This window comes from Haliotis cracherodii, unplaced genomic scaffold, assembly GCF_022045235.1.
Source record: "Haliotis cracherodii isolate W230 unplaced genomic scaffold, xgHalCrac1.p SCAF_4, whole genome shotgun sequence".
NCBI classification, from domain to species: Eukaryota; Metazoa; Mollusca; class Gastropoda; order Lepetellida; family Haliotidae; genus Haliotis; species Haliotis cracherodii.
The window spans coordinates 38078619-38096520 of record NW_027266297.1 but is presented as its reverse complement, the minus strand read 5'-3'; the positions used below and the strand labels follow the sequence as shown (position 1 = coordinate 38096520).

The window sequence follows — 17902 nt, the reverse complement described above, 5'->3', positions numbered from 1 at the left end:
TTTATCTGCCACAGGGATAGACACCAGAGCAAATTCAACTCACCTCCAGGTCAATCTGGACTAAAGTACTCACGGAAATGAAAAAAATATGTTTTTCTCAATTTAAAAATCGACACAAAGTGTTACGTAGCTGTAAATACGAAATAACAAAACAACTCGAAAAGTACTAGTCTGGATTTACTAGTTTGATCTCAGTGAACAATACAAAATGTACTTTACAGGAGGTAATTTGTCGGCACTTTCAACATTCAAAAATAAAACTAAGTCCAAATTGACATAGCAGAAACAGACTATAGGCATTACGCACCTGTTCTCACCTGTCGTCAAGGTGTCATAGGTCACCTTGATCTACTTACACCTGGTTATGCCCTGTTTCACAATAGTCTGTTTTATTCACATTTTTACACACTTTTACGTGTAAAAAGGCATAAAAACATTTGATACGCTGTATTTGTGCCACGGCCCAATTAGTACTAATTTAGTTATTGAATATTTACATATTTTGTATATTAACTGCAATAATTTAAGATCTGAGGTCGAAAAAAGTTTTTTTTCATTTCCGTGAGTACTATAGTGCTACATATAAGTAGGGAGACATTTGGGGAGACATCAAGTAGTCCTTCTAGCTTGTCCCTGTCTTGCAACAAACAGACTGGAGTGTGTGTATACCCCTGCATCGGTTGTCTATGAAGGCTGTTTCAGATTCAGGTCAACCATTTACATTAGTGCATCATCTCGCTTTGTCTAATCTGATCTCGCGCCGCTAACACTGAAAACAGTCACTGACCTTCCAGTTGTTAGTATATCCTGGTAGCTTTCATCATCATCTTCATCCATCTGATGCTCATTAATCACTTTGTATGGTTAGCCTGTATAAGGTCAGTTACCAAGTTTCCTGACCAGTAATCCTTGAGGAACAAATCTAACGGATATTTACTTCAGAGAAGTAAGAATGACAAGAGTGCATCAACATGATCAAGGATGAACGAGTCTGGTTTATCACATTTATCACTAACAAATCGGGAATTATACTCAGGTTCTTGGGATGTTAATTAGAAATACAAGACCATTAAAATGAGGAAAACATTTTATCCGTACAAAGTTACAGCAAATGTTGACGCAAGTCTCAATTTCTGTTAATGATAATTACCAGTACTGTTACCATGGGTATCTCCAAACACGCTCGTTAGTAGTGTGTATAGACAGACAAGCATGACCGCAGTAGAACTCGCCTACAAAAATACTTCATACACAAGTCAGAGATTCTTTGCTAACATTGCACAAGACACTTGTCATATCTACAGTTTTTTATGGCAATGCTGTCAGAAGAACCATTTCAAACAATTGTCCTTCAACAATAGAAGTCAGTGGCGTATCTTCTCAATGAACATTGATGTGACTGTAAACATGTTGATAACGATGTAACCATGGCAGCCACTTGACACACTTCAGTGTCACACATGTGGCAACAGGAAGACAGCAATCCGTTAATACGTTAAACTGATGTCTGTTTGATCCATCACTGGTTTCCACATCAATTAGCATATCAAGTTCTACACCTTGAAGTGAGCTGGTCTGTTGCCACGGTAACTTGATGAGACTGCTGCCATGGTAACTCAGTCAGATTCAGATCGTACTGTAAATGAGGATGAGAAACTTTCACAGGATGCTGTCAAAGAGGAAGGAAACACCAGAGATTACTCTATGTTTTCATACGAAAAAGAATTTTGCGATTCAAAGTCAATTTTTTACATGAAATGTTAGTAGAAAAAAGTTGTATTAAAAAAACATTCATTGCGATCAGGATCAGTTTCAAAATCAACAAAAATGTTGAAAATAGTCAATTACCTCCCCTTTGACCAGCCAATAATATTGCAATGAATGATGTGATGAAAGTCTGAAGGGCTGTCTACCCTCATACAGGAACCCTCAATACAACTGTTCCCAGGGTCAATAATCCCGAACCTGTGTTAGGCCCAAACCAAAACATACTTGTTTCGGTAACATAATCCAAACAGACATGGGTCTTAGGAAGGCTGTTTTTATGTTTAATATTCTTTTATATAACGTCACACAAATCGCTCGTTTTTATCTGTTTGTTCCCAAACGGGTAGGTCACAATACCTGAGCAAAGATAATATTAGGAAGTAACCAATATTTTTCAGAATGTAAAATATGGCTTTCATCATAACTGTTTCCAGCTGTGATAAAAACATTTGGGTTGCAAGTGAAACAATGGGTTGGTCGGGTTATCTACAACAAGTTGTGTTTTTCCTTGGTATTATATGGGTGTTTATGATTTCAGAAAGTGTTGCCCTCAAAACTGATTGGGGATTCTATGTGCATCCCATTCATGTATCATGGGTGTCTGACATAATTTTAAAACCCAACCAGAACAGTCGGGCAGGTGACCCCAAGTGTTGCCTGCCCATCTTCCACATTACCTGCCCGCACCCAGGCATTACAAATCTTGAAAAATAACAAAAACTAAGAGACAAATAACATCTTGATTCAGTTGAAATAATGCAAACAATTACTGGAGAATCTGAAATAGGTTATAATAAAACTGAATCCGTAAATAGTCGTAAAATTATCTGCCAGAGTCAGGCAGGTGCCAAAAATTTCAAGCAGTCTGACAGAAAAGTTACCTGCCAAGGGAAGGCGCACAGTCAGTTATTTCGGACACTGCGTATCAAAATTATATGTTCATGTGAAATTATTTTACCTGAATACAACAGGAATGTTTGTTTGGTTTCAGAATATGTTACATGGCCCAAATAATCGTAAGCCTATCATAAAGTATGGGAGTTTCAATCACCTTAGCGCTAAGATCACATGATGGACAGGGGCCCAGGTGTGAGTTTCAAAGTTACTGGTGTTGTTCCCCATGAGGAACAAGGAGCGTGACAAGTTTGGACATGTGACCTACATTCATCTTGCAGGCTAAAACAGTTCACCAATGTATTGGATATTAGTATTGTCATACATGTACTGTATCAAGATGTCATATATATATATATATATATGTGTGTGTTTAGGAGGACATCAAATGGTATAAAGTAAACGAATGGTATTTACAAGAATTTCTCACAAGTTTTAAGTTTAACACCAAGAGTTTCAATTTACTGTTGAGAAAGTAAGACATAGCTGCCACACTGACACAGGTTTGACAAAATGTTTTTGATCTTGTGTGCCTACATAATTTCTCAATCTATTGGGATGAACATCGATGATCAAATGTAATGATGAAATGTTTGACAAAAGTCAGAGACATAGGCTGTGATTGGTTAAAATACAAACTGCCATTTTTTAACATGGCATAAGACGTAGTTTGTTGGAAATGAGACAAAAATTCAATGATCACTTTGAAATCGCAGAAGAGTGAAATGAGAATGAAATTGACCAATCCAGCTTATTTTTCCCGTCAAAGAAAAATACTGCATCTGTAACGCATACCACTCACAGTCAAAGACTACGTGGGTGGTCAAATGTAGATGGACATGTGAACCTGACAATGAAATCTTTGTTTACTCGGGAGTGTCTCTGATACAATTAACAGCAGCTCTTGATATAATTCAGGGCACCAAAGAGAGAGTGAGTATGGTTTTACGCCGCTTTTAGCAATATTCCAGCAATATGACGGCGGGAGACACCAGAAATGGGCTTCACAGGGGTGCCAAAGAGATGCCTGAGATTTCCCTGGTAGATGTCCATCACAGGGCGTTGTATCGAGGGTTGCCTGTACGACATTTTCAACTAATATGGAAACTGTTAATAATTTTAATGTAACTTGACAAAATATACCATCATATTTACTCTTTATAAAAATACATACATTATTGCCATGACAGAAGGTATGCTAGTCTTTTTGAGTATTTCTGTCATTATTTCAGTGAGTTTCTGTTTGTTGTTGCTTAATGCCGCACTCAGCAATATTCCAGCAATATGACGGCGGTCTGGAAATGAGTCTGGACCAGACAATCCAGTGATTGATAACATGAGCATCGATCCACACAATTAGGATACGATGACTTGCATCAACCAAGTCAGTGAGCCTGACCAACCGATCCCATTAGCCGCCTCTTACGACAAGCATAGTCGCCTTTTACGGCAAGCATGGGATGCTGAAGACCTATTCTACCCCTGGTCTTCACGGGTCTTGAGTGTGTGAGGTACCCACCTTCTGTTTCTGGATCCTGTACACTGCTGTCGGACTCCTCACGTCTTAGGTTGGTGGGTGCTCCTTCTGCTTGGTGTGGGGCTGTTGGCTTTCTGGAAAAAACACAGCGGGTGAGTTGGGCTCAATGCTGCTTTGAACGGAATCTCAGTTACATCATGATGTGGCAGTTAAAAATGGAAAAACAGCTTAAAGTGATACAGGCTGAAGATGATTACCACATTTTTTAAATTCCCAAGCACATTGTCATCCTCATGAGGCAAGGGACTATAAAAGTCCAGTTTCCATCCTTGCCGAACCAGGCTGGAATGATGTTATATGTTGGTTGGACTGATGAGTCAATGCATAGTCCAATCAAAATCGCACAACAAAATTAACACCCGGTTCGTAAACTGCCGTGCAGATTTCGGTTGATTGTAGGATTTGCAAAGCATGTGTACTGCCAACTCAGCATCAACATATATATATTCCAAATCTTTTCATGTTTTTAATCAAGGTGCTCACATGATTTGATGCACTTCGCAAAGTAGGACTGATTTTATTACAACATAGATTTTGATTATTAATCAGATTGTCTTGACCGGTTGCCACCATTTTGTTTGAAGCAAATGCAAGTGGTATGAGAGGGAGAATCTGATTGGTCAATAGGAGGGACACAGAAGAGACATACCCCTTAACTCATAATTGCAACTGGTGGTGCTACTAGAAATTCCAGCCTAGTTTGGCAAGGGTGGAAACTTTACTTTTACAGTCAGTTAACTGAGATATTGTAAGAATCATAAACAGGGCAAAGCCACTATCCTGGCATGACTAAAGGGAAGCAACTCTGCACATTGAAATGCAGCACCTTAGATGACTGTGCCACCCGTATCCCCAACTTGTAGTGTTTGAAGTTGTTTCAGTGATTCTTTCAAACATAAAATAAGAATAAAAGGGTTGAAATACTTGACACTGTCCGGACCCCACAATTTGAAATCCAAATGTAGTATGTTGTAGGCAGAGAGGATTTTGATATTTTGGACCCCTCCCTTTTAGTGAGTGAGTGAGTTGGGTTTTACGCCGCTTTTAACAGTATTACAGTTATATCACAGCATGTCAGCTTAATGTGGGCGGAAAGCCCAAAGTGATGCACGTCTAAGATGTTTACCACTTCGGTGAAACCCACGAGCACGGGTATGGTGCTGACAAACCTAGAAACAATTGGGGTGAACCGGGATTCGGACCCACAATCATAGGTTTCTGGCATGCCCAAGGGACGCAACTCTTTAAGGAAGCAAATTTTAAAACTGCCGGATCTGCCCATGGTTTTACTACTTGTTTTGTGCCTTATGTTATGCCCAATAGTTTACTTGTTGTCACTTATAAAGTGAAATAAAGCAGCCCGAAAAGATGTCAATGTTACAACTGTTTTATATTCACCACCAAAATAAACATATGGAGAAGTATTAAGGAGAGATGTTTCCAATGTGTACCATAAACATTGGTTCACACAATATACCTGTATGTTCCTTTGTGCATCGAACCAAACTAATATATCTTGAATATGAGTAATTCTTCTTACATTAACCAATGTGTATCGTATTCACGTTCTGTTGGTAGTCAGTATATAAGATATACTGATCATAGAAGGATCAATACAGGCTAAAATGTATCGATATAATTAGCAGCAGAAATAGTATCGTGACTATCGCGGTATCGATGTATCATCACATTTCTAATGCATTGTGCTGAGGACAAGTGAGTGAGTGAGTATGGTTTTACGCCGCTTTTAGCAATATTCCAGCAATAATACGGCGGGGGACACCAGAAATGGGCTTCACACATTGTACCCATGTCGGGAATCGAACCCGGGTCTTCAGCGTGACGAGTGAACGCTTTAACCACTAGGCTACCCGACCGCCCCTGATGAGGACAAGTAAACTGCAAAGATGGTGGTCCTCATGGACTAGTACCATTTGAGTCAACAGCTAATTTACCTGAAGATAGTGACCGAGTTACAAAAGAGATAGTCGCAAAATTAGTCAGAACAAGGTGATTTAACTTGCACTGTGTGCATGTTGACATGAAAACCTAGTTGCACCTGACAAAACCAGGTTGCACCCTGGTCCCGTTCAAATTACACATAACACAGGGATTATTTCTGTAGAATGGTAAACAAAGCTTATAGGTATTGAATGTGTTCAAAGACCCTTCTAAATGTGGCTAGACACAAATCTGAAACAATTCAACATGCACTTGGTGCATGTAAACATAAATGTAAGGTTGCATTTTGCAATGATAGGTAGCACTGGTGCATTTACAAAGCGAAATCAAGCCCTGGGGTACCAACATTGGAGACGTCATGACAGAGTAAAACAAGGGCAAAAGTGAGCGCGGCTCACTAATACCCCCGACCCGCCTAGTGTGTCAGTAGTTTCAAATTAAATAATGGATAGGGTTAGGAATTGAAAAATTAATAAAAAAATGGAAAATTAATAAAAGCAATTTTTTTCTTTTGACTGCACCTCTCCATATGACACAGATTATATGTACTAAGTTGGAGGGGAATCCACAGAATAGTTTAAGAGAAATCGCGTGGACAGACGGACAGACAGACGGACGGACGGACGGACGGACGGAACCTTTGTATAACTATATACCCCCGACCTAAAAAGTCAGGGGTATAACAATACTAAGGGGTTGTGAAACCTTCTAATAAAAATTCGGCAATACAAACAAGAGTCATCAGAAGAAGACAAATCCCCCCAGCACAACTTTAGCCCCTTGTTAATACATGCATCAAGTTTGTACATTTTTCAAGTAACGCTTCGGAAATAAGATTATATGCTGGAGGGACAAAAAGTCCTATCATAGTTGTTCTTACTTTTGTCGTTTCAAAGGCGAATCTTGTGCATCTGTAGAGTCGGCCTTCCTCTTCTCGCTTACTCGGTCATCACCACGTGATCTCTCCTTCTCCTCCCACATTTTCAGCCTTTGGACTCGCCAATCAATTGCTCGCAAAATATTTTCACTGTCTTTGGGGGCAGCCTGAAAAAGGTAATAAAATCCTGAACATGACGATTAGTCACCTACAGCCTTCCCGGTGACTTTGGGTTAGAATAGGTCCCCAGCAACTATATGCTTGTCGAAAGAGGCGACCAAATGGATCGGTTGGCCATGGTTAGTGTACTTGGTTGATTGCATGTCATCGTAATCCAACTTCTTGGAACGATGCTCGTGACGTTGCCTGGTCCGAATTTGACTATTTTTAGACTGCCGTCATATTGCTGGAATATTGCTGAGTGTAGTGTTAAACAACAAACAAACACACACAAATTATCGTACAAGTCTAATAAAGGGCATAACTGCCCTCATAGTAAGTGAGTGTGTGAGTAGGTGTTGCTTTACCCTATAAGGCCATCTAATCACTTAATTTACAGACATATTTCTGCAGACTGTAGGAGGTCCTTTATTGCTCAGCACAATCCCCAAACTGCATGGGGGTCTAATCACCAATTTCAGAAATATCAGGTATGAGAAATAGGGCAGGTCCAGGACACCCATACCGGGTTTTCCCTTTTGCTATTTAAAGGCATCAATGACCTGACCCCCACGGCATTCTGAGCAAGTTGCACGTTTTGTTGTGATTATCATTAATACTGAGTTCGATTCTTACATCCGTGTAGGCACACTGACTCATACATCCACTCCACTGAGACCCACATTCCGTTTTAAACACTTCTTACCAAAATATGTGATGTGTTTGTGTGTGTTTTTTGTTTTACATCATAATCAAGTCTGGACCAGACAATCCAGTGATGGATATTGTGAGCAACGATCAACAGCATGAGGGTACAATAACTAAATCAACCAAGTCACAGAGCCTAAATACCCGATCCATTTGGTCGCTAGCATAATTTGCTGTTGACCTATTCTAACCTGGAATCGCCCGAGGTAAAAAAACATGAAATACTACGAACTGCTCTGCACCCTCGTAACAAGCATTCAGTACCGGAACCGATTCTTCCCGTGAAATCCGATAGCAGAGAGTAATTAGGAATTCATTTCCAAGTCAATGAGGCAATCAGCCATGATTTAACCAAAATGTTTCAACTGGCACATTACTTAGCAAAAAGTGTTCCGAAAAATATCTGAAATTGTGTTGACTGCATGAGACAGAATGATGAATGACATGATGTACCAACAAAGAAACACATCTCACAGCAGCAATTGATGCTTCACTTTCCATATTTTCTACTGTAACATTACTGACAATCCAATCTCATTAAAATCAGACCTTAGTTCTTGCTACCGCTAAACTAAGATCTGAGGACATCCCATTACTGGTCACGTCATATCAACCTTGCGCGAACTTTTACCAACCAATAGAATGACGAATCAGAAGGCAGCTTTCTTGTGCTTTACGGCACTAATTTCAAATTGGCGACTACGCTTCGAAACATATTTGGACAAATTCTCAATTACAAATTTGAAACTTAAACAAAAGAACATTCTGGAATGGCTAATAGATGGTCCAGATTGTATGGATTCAGTTGTTAAACCTGTAACTATCGTTCGGAATACCCCATGTTAAAGTTTTCGAAGTTGTATGATTAGAAATCACATTCCGACTGTCACTTTCATGATCTGGTAAGCGACGCTCTGGTCGGATGAAAGGTCATTCTGATGTGACCCCTAATGGGATGTCTTCAGATCTTTGTTTAGCGGTTTAAGGTCTAATTTTAATGAGATCGCTGACAATTGAGTTTATTTGTAGCACAAGTTTCCACAACTCAGCAATATTCCAGCTATTTCATCAAGGCCCGGCAGACCAGTGGTACCCCTCTGGGTGTGGTGAAGACTCTCACGACAAACATGGGGTACTGGGGACCCATTCCAAAAGGAGATATTATTATTAAGAAGGAACATCACTACTCACAGTGACCAAGAAGACTTTGACACCATCATCGCCATCTGTTGCTGTGATACGTAAACTCTTGGAACTAGCTCTCTCCACCATCATGCCTGACCAGATTTTGGTGTTGAGTATTAGCCGCAAACTACCTTGTGTGCGCATAACTGAAACAAGACAAAAGCACTGTCACCTAGGGATTCAACGACACAGATTGTGGTGATACCGGGGATGTCACTGTACATACTGGGATGTTTTGTTAAATTGATACAAGTTTAGGAATATCAATACTAAATTTACAAGAAGACAGAGTCATCCATTCTCCCAACTTTCTTGCATGCCTTCAACTGTAAATTGTAATGTTTCATTTCATTTTGGTGAAAACGATACGCACCAGTTGTAACTAGGCTAATAAATACATTTGAAAACATTCATTAAGCAAAGTTTGGAGCTGTTAAAAGCCCTTCCCTAAAATAAATATCAAAGGCAACGATAAGCACTTGCCTCATGTGTATACAAAGTTTCAAGAAGATATACACATAAAACAGTTCGTAATTTACATACTTAAAATGAACCCTACCCTCATTTGAGCAAACACAAAAAGAAAAACAAAGGTAAAAATTTATTTTTTCAAAACGTTATCCACAGTGGTTACCGAGAAATTGGCAGTGCTGTGAGCTAAAAAGGGCCATAACTCTGTAAAACATGAATTTTTCAAACTGTGGATCAACATATTTATCCCTTAATGTGTGCAAAATTTCATCCACAGTGGTTTCTCATAAAACTTGTCTCCATTGGGGATTCCGGGCACCATATGTGAAACATGGGCCATAACTCTGTCAAACATGTACTATCGATGATGTTTTCAAACTCAATCAACATATTTAGCCCTTAGTGACGTTTGCCAAATGTCATCTTTGTATCCATAGTGGTGTCAGAAAAAGCTTGTGCCCGTTAAAGTCAAAGGATGGATGGGAACCAACCCTATTTCCTATGATGAGATGTACCCGGTACTTGCTTTTCAACAAGGAACTCAAAACAGGTTCCTGCTGTTGTAAGTATGGTGAGCATTAGTTGTCCTGTCAATTTGAACAGTATTCAAAGTATTTTTCGGTGTATCAGGTTCATTTTGACTCGAAGTGACGTAGGCTGCAAATGTTTACCATTAACAGAACTGATGAGAATGGGTATGACAATGACAAAACCAAAGGATCACAGTTAGGTCAACTTATGATTAGCAGATCAAGTCGTACCTAAGGGAAGCAACTCTGTGGACTGCGATTGGGTGAGGTGTGAGGTGAAATTGGGTTGAGCGTCACGTCCAAGATTATTGCACTTATATAGCGACGTGCGTGCATGCACATGCGTGTGTGTGTGTGGGGGGGCTGCTTGTACTAGTCTGGACCAATGCCGATTTTATAGTGCTAGACCACTGAGATACCATTCCACAGTTTTAACATGAATACCGAGCTCAGTCACTGTGTACTGTCTCCAAGCCAGCCAGTCCTTGTTTTAGCCCCTTAATGCCGAACACAAGGCAGGGTAACAACAAGTACCATCTTTTAATGTCTTTTGGTATAACGCGGCTGGGGATCGAACCTCCGACCTTCCTCTCTCTGGGCGGACGTTCTACCACTAGACCACAGAGGCAGACTGCAATCATGCCCCTATGACAAGAAGAATGAGCTATACAAAACTTACCTTCTGCTAACAAGCATTATACTCATAACTCAAAATTGTCCGAAAAACAATACATGGATTTGGTTGGTTACTGAACCCAACAGGCTATCTTTAATCAAATTTCATTGAAGTTCTTCAATGTTTGTACAAGTATAATGTGTGAAGCCCATTTCTGGTGTCCCCCGCTGTGATACTGCTGGAATATTGCTAAAAGCGGCGTAAAATATTACTGACTCACCCTATATCGTGATGGCAGGAATGACAACGAGCAAGGTTTTTACTGACGGAATCATTAGTGGTCTAAGTAATAAACACGTAAAACGAGGTACTCACTTAAACGAGAATGAAACTGCTCAGCAGGGTTTGATGGAGACATATCATTAAGTTTTAATACACCTCGGCCTCTTTCATTCCAATTCTGTTTTTCTCCATCAAATAAAAATAATTTACAATTTGCCTGCAAAGAAAGAAAAGCAAAAGTTAACAAATGAATACAACATTTGATCCACTACAAGCGAACAAATTAAGTTGCAGAACACCGTGACAGGAAGTTCCCCCCCCCACATTGTGTGATGATGACATCTAATTTGGGAACTTCTCAGGGGTAAAAACTTAACATTGTTAATCATTTGTCCTTACAATATAGCAAACACTTCAGGTCAGAAATTAATATTCTACACGTTTCTTTGCTTGTTTGTTGTTTACCTCCACACTCAGCAATATTCCAGCTATGTGACCGTGGCCTGGAGATAATCAAGTCTGGGCCAGACAATCCAGTGATTCATATTGTGAGCAACACAACACACTATCAGGGTACGATGACACGCAATCAACCAAGTCACTGCGCATGACCACCAGATCTATTCAGTTGCCTCTTACCACAAGCATGGGTTGCTGGGGATCAGTTCTAACCCAGAATGCCCCTAGTTCGATGATACCTTTACCATAATAAATTGTGGTTTTAAGTCGGGACTAGCATGATTTGTATTTCATATTCTAGCCAGTGTTCCACTTCAAGGTGCCCTGTCAAAATCCTAATGCTAAAATCCAACTTTAAGAGGTCCCTACCCTGCCTTTATTTATAACCCTGCTGACAGAAGTAGACATTCACCGTAAGCACATAACAAACAGGATTTACAGTCAATATATCTACTGAAAGGCCACACAAATCACAACTCAAGAAATATCTTGCCTACTGCATCGACTGGACAGATAGTTTGTGATGTAGCTCACCTGCAGTACATTAGATTCATCCTCCTCGCCAGTAACTATCTCCACTTCTTTAAGATCGGGCTTAACTCCGTGCTTGGCCTGGTACTCTCGCGCTGATTCCTCCAGTGTCTGCCCCCCAGAGTCTGAACAGATATGGTTATTGTCACAACTGTATACATCCAATGTTTAATACGTTCAAGCATTTTTATCTACCAATCCCCGGACACTGTGTATATTTTGATAACAAGCCGAGTTGCTAAGCTCCAAGTCCAAGGGTCAAGTGATCTTAACCATATGTAACTCCCACACTGTGACAGACTTGTGGCAGTTGTTGTGCAACAATTGCTTTGTGGGAACAGCGTCACGGTGGGTTGAAATGAAAATGGGTTAGACGTTGCACTCAAGATTTGTGTATATGTGTGAGAATGTGTGTGTTTGTGGAGGTTAGAGCATGGCTGCTGCGTGTGTGTGGCTGCTTCTTGTTGGTTGGTTGGTTTGTAGTTTAACGCTGCACTCAGCAATATTCCAGCTATATGACGGCGGTCTGTAAATAATCGAGTCTGGACCAGACAATCCAGTGATTAGTATCATGTGCATCGATCCACACAAATTCAATTGGGATCGATGACATGCATCAACCAAGTCAGTGAGCCGACCACCCGATCCCGTTAGTCGCATTATAGACAAGCATAGTCGCCTTTTCAGAATCTTCACGGGTCTTGTGGCTGCTTGTACTAGTCCAGGGTAATGCTGACTTTATAGAGCTAGCCCCCTGAAATACCATTCCAGTTTGACAGGGATACCCCACTCAGACTTCAAACCGACCAGACCTTGTTTTATCCCCTTGATGCCGTGTACCAGGCAGGGTGACAACAAGTACCATGTTTTGGCATGACAAGGCCAGGGGACTGAACCACAGACTATCCGCTCTTCGGGTCGAGGTCATTGTTAAAGGTTCATGAGTTGTTGCAAGAGGATGCATGATCTTTTTAAGGTAAACAAGAGGACAAAGTCACCAACATCACCTGCAATGGTAAATACTTGATGCGAATAAATATACTGTGCTAAAACAGTAGGGGAAAGTGGGAACTATCAAGACATGTCTTCTGATCCATATATGGTATTGGCAAATGGATATAATATGATCACATCTGCTGGGGAGTAGGCGATCAGATCTAATGGGTTCTAAAGGTTGGTGTGATGAGAGGGTGGTGCACTAGGTCGTTCAAGATGTCAAATTCGAAATTTGCATTTTTCAGCTAGCGTCCCCAATATAGGGTAAAAACCAAATTCTTCGAGGTATGCTTCTGGTGTCTGAGTCCAATGCCAGCTTGAATCATTTCACTCACCAGTGAGAGCAACACCAAGGTCATTTAAGGTGGGGGGGATTTTGATGGGGGGAAAGGTCAGGACTGAGTGCTGGTCATGACATGGATGTTTTGCTTTCTGAGGTATTGGGTCACAATCCTGGCACGATAAGCACATGCATTATCATCTTGAAAGATGAAACATTGTCCAACACATTGTGCAAATGGCACCACAAGTAGTGCAATGACGTTGTCCTGATAGTATTGACCTGCGACTCTGTCATGAACAATAAGGAGCTCAGTTCGGTCAGTCATTGTGATACCACCCCATACTATAAAGGACACCAGTTCACCATTAGACCGGGGGCCCAGTTGGCCCAGTTGTCTAAGGCGCTGCGATTCGCTATGGGGAGTTGTGTCCCTTGGGCACGCCGGAAACCTATGATCATGGGTTCAAATCCCAGTTTGGGTTGAAATGAAAATGGGTTAGACGTTGCACTCAAGATTTGTGTACATGTGTGAGATCTGTGTGCTTGTGGAGGTTAGAGCATGGCTACTGCGTGTTTGTGGCTGCTGGCGTACCAAAGGGACGCAACTCTGCACAGCGAATTGCGGCGCCTTGGACGACTGGGCCACCTGGGCCACCTGGGCCGCCCTCTAAGTTTGTAATCAATAATCGACATCATCAAACGTTCAACAGGGAACGGTGACAAACTTGTATGCATTCCCATGCTGGTAATCATAATTTTGTTTGAACCCTTTAGTAAATACCCACATTAGTCCTGTCATTACCATATCTGATTATAAAAATTGTTCAGTGTATTTCTGGCATTATTTTATCTAGCTTTATGTATGACCCACTGATTATTTTTCCCCTGCTTATTTTACGAGACAATGACACTTGATAATCTAAATCTCAAGATAGCTGCTGTCATGACTTGATAACACAGATTAATTTGCTGGTTTTGATAAAGAGGGTATTGCCAGTGCAGCTTTGATGAATATGTGTAAAAGTTTGACTCAGTACTAAAAAATCATATACCGTATTTTCTTGTGTATAGTGCACACTTTTTAATTTTTTAAATTTTTTTTTTAAATAACAAGATATTGGAATATATTATTCCTGATAAAAAAATAGTTTCAGTTACAATTTTTGCTGATCCTTGCATTAAAATCCTGTAAAGTTATATCATTGGGTGTGTCTTGACCGAATCACCGGTAGATTCCAAGAAAACGTGTGTACAGCTGATTGCTGTTTCCGGCTTAGCTTACGAGAAAATACACAAGGTAATCTTAATCCCTGGATGTAAAACAAGGCCTAGCAGAACAAAATATACAATTTAAACGGTATATCAACATGTCTGGTGATTTTTTATCTCAAATTTCAAATTTGTACTGACCAAGTTTGTCATGACCTGTTCATTTACCGGAATTCCCTGAAGGGGTACGGTGTAATTTTTTCTGAGAATAATATTCCATATTTTTTTTCCAAAATAGCTAGTCCACTAGAGGGGGGGGGTGCACCTCATCCTCGGGTGTGCACTCTACTCAAGAAAATATGGTAAGACTAAAAATAAAATAATCTTGGTTTTCAGGCGCTGCCCGCATCATCATAAAGTGTGCCGCACATTTCGTTTTGCAAGGGCAAGGTATACCGAAGTTGTCATTGTATATCTCACCTGAGGGACATGACTCTGCCTCCTTCCCGTTCGTTTCCGTGTCAGGTGGGGGCGAACCTGCATCTGAATGGACGACTCTGTCGGCCAAATTCTGACCAAACACGAATCCTGACGCCGACTCACTGGCAGCCTGTGATGAAGACACTCCCTGAATTCACAAGTAAATCTACTGCTGAAACAACGCAGGCTACACACACACAACTGATACAAGAATACAGCTCATTAAACCCATAGCCACAGTTTGCTATATTTTCAGTGAGAGTACTCTAGGTAGCTCTCGCCACGCTCGAGTCCTTGAAAATCATTGTCTCTTGTCAGTGGTTGTATTTGCTATATTTTCAGTGAGAGTATTCTAGATAGCTCTCGCTACGGTCGAGTCCTTGAAAATCATTGTCTCTTGTCAGTGGTTGCGTTTGCTATATTTTCAGTGAGAGTACCCTAGGTAGCTCTCGCCACGGTCGAGTCCTTGAAAATCATCGTCTCTTGTCAGTGGTTGTGTCACAATGATTAACTACTTGTGATTTACTCCTGTTACTCGACAAGATCTAACTGCTGGCAGAGACCTTCTATACAATATCCCTGCTTAACTTACAGACTGCTCTCAGTATCAAAAACAAAATCTATTTTTTTTTATTTCAAATGTTTCTTTTTTTTAAATATTACAACTGAGACAGATGAAACACTTGTGAAGGAGATCAGATGGTCAGACTCGGTGACTCGGTTAGTGCATGTCATCGTATCCCAATCTATAAATCAATACTCATGATGTCAATCACTGGATTGTCTGATCCAGACTTGATTATTTACATGTAGCTGGAATATTGCTGAGTGTGGCGTTAACAACAAACAAACAAAAGCTTTCACAAGCTGGGTTTACAGTTTCCAACTATCCTGAGCTACCTTTACTACAACACTAAGCAGTGACAGAACTTTCTATAAGAAGCAAAATTCCCAATGTAAAAAAAATCCTCAGGGTAAGAATACCTAAGGAAGAGAATTCATTGATGTCAACTTCTTTATTATAAGAAAACACAACGTTTCGGAGTATATGCTTACTCCTTCATCACCTGATGAAGAAGTAAGCATGCACTCCAAAACATTCCTCATAATAATGTTCCTCATAATAAAGAAGTTGACATCCATAAATTCTCTTCCTTATGTGTATCACATCTAAATGCCTTTCAAAGACTTAATTAAAGACCTTTCTAAAAAGTCAGAAAGTAAGGTTAGGAAGGGTTAATTTTGCTGCAAATGTCATCACCATATACCCGTGTGTGTAGGGTCTGTACCTAAGTGATTGTATCTTCATATTAGTACTCACTGTGACTCGTTCTGTTAAATTTTGTCCAAATATAAATTCCCCTCCTTCAGCCCCCGCCGCTGATTTTGATGTAGAATCTGCCACACTGCAACACAATACACCGGGATGGGTCATGACTCATGTTTCTGTCAACACACTCATGTCCAGCAAGTTGGCAGCAAACAATACATCATGCATAATACTTACTGTCTTTTAACTGTCATATCTAACTGGTATATATTCTTTCACACTTGGGAAAAACCATTCAGTGGAGACTCGCAAAACCTCCTTTTATAAACGTACTGCCACTTTTGCCTATTGTATTGTAGTTATATTCCTATCTCATGTCATGGGTTTAGCAAATGAAAAATGCACCGACATTTCAAAACATTAGTCATCCAACAGGAGAGCAAAACCTGGTCTGCTGAAAAAGACAGTCACATCAAAGATTGCCTACTGCTTATGCAATGACATAAACATGTGTTCAAGTTTTTTAGCTTTCAAGAAAGGTAATGAATTACCTGATCCCTAAAGTAATAATAAAAAGTCATGAATATTCTTTGATTTTAAAAGGTGTCTGAAAGCTTGTATGATGCACACCTGTTTTCTGGGGCAACGGCTGCAGCGGCAGAGAAGAGGCCGTTGTCGGTGATCTGTTTGGCTGCCTGGGGTTTGTCTGGGCTTTTGACTGGGAGTGACGTGGACGACACCTCCTTGTCCTCGCTCGCTTCCTCGTCATCATCATCCTCCCCCTCCTTTGTGGGACTCTCTACACAAACACACATTACATCTTGTACATGACATAACAAACACAGGACATATCTTGTACATGACATAACAAACACAGGACATATCTTGTACATGACATAACAAACACAGGACATATCTTGTACATGACATAACAAACACAGGATTTATCTTGTACATGACATAACAAACACAGGATATATCTTGTACATGTCACAGACACAGGATATATCTTGTACATGTCACAGACACAGGATATATCTTGTACATGTCACAGACACAGGATATATCTTGTACATGTCACAGACACAGGATATATCTTGTACATGTCACAGACACAGGATATATCTTGTACATGTCATCACAAACACAGGACATATCTTGTACATGCTGTCACAAACACAGGATATATCTTGAACATGTCATCACAAACACAGGATATATCTTGTACATGTCATCACAAACACAGGATATATCTTGAACATGTCATCACAAACACAGGATATACCTTGTACATGTCACAAACACAGGGTATATCTAGTACATGTCGTCACAAACAAAGGATATATCTTGTACATGATGTCACAAACACAGGATATACTTTGTACATGTCACAAACACAGGATATTGATTGATCACAATTTCATTACATTACGGCATTTGGTTTTTCATTTGTTTTTCCTTCATTCCCGACATGGGTACAATGTATGAAGCCCATTTCTGGTGTCCCCCGCCATGATATTGCTGAAATATCGCTAAAAGCTGCGTAAAACCATACTCACTCACTCACTCATGTTCTTAGGTATTTGCAAAACACAAAATACAGTAATCTTACAGAACAAGCTGTCCCTATCTTTCCCTCCAGGCAGACTGATGATCTGCACTCAAACAGAGATGACTTTGCAAATA

General features: G+C 40.3%; 1 protein-coding gene across 4 annotated transcripts in view; it reads right to left on the bottom strand.

The window, feature by feature from the left end:
* Window positions 1-1069: 1069 nt before the first annotated feature.
* Window positions 1070-17902, bottom strand: part of LOC139478724 (ran-binding protein 3-like) — a 30475-nt gene continuing 13642 nt past the window's right edge. For 2 of the 4 annotated variants that reach the window (XM_071261323.1, XM_071261324.1), the window contains exons 10-18: window positions 16847-17015; window positions 16268-16352; window positions 14947-15094; window positions 11982-12103; window positions 11082-11205; window positions 9096-9235; window positions 7041-7204; window positions 4181-4272; window positions 1070-1669 (exon numbers count right to left, since the gene is read on the bottom strand). In XM_071261323.1, the coding sequence (XP_071117424.1) occupies window positions 1617-1669; window positions 4181-4272; window positions 7041-7204; window positions 9096-9235; window positions 11082-11205; window positions 11982-12103; window positions 14947-15094; window positions 16268-16352; window positions 16847-17015 (1097 nt within the window). In that variant the 3' untranslated portion in view covers window positions 1070-1616. The remainder of the gene's footprint in view (window positions 1670-4180; window positions 4273-7040; window positions 7205-9095; window positions 9236-11081; window positions 11206-11981; window positions 12104-14946; window positions 15095-16267; window positions 16353-16846; window positions 17016-17902) is intronic. The other 2 variants (XM_071261326.1, XM_071261325.1) reach the window with 2 other exon arrangements.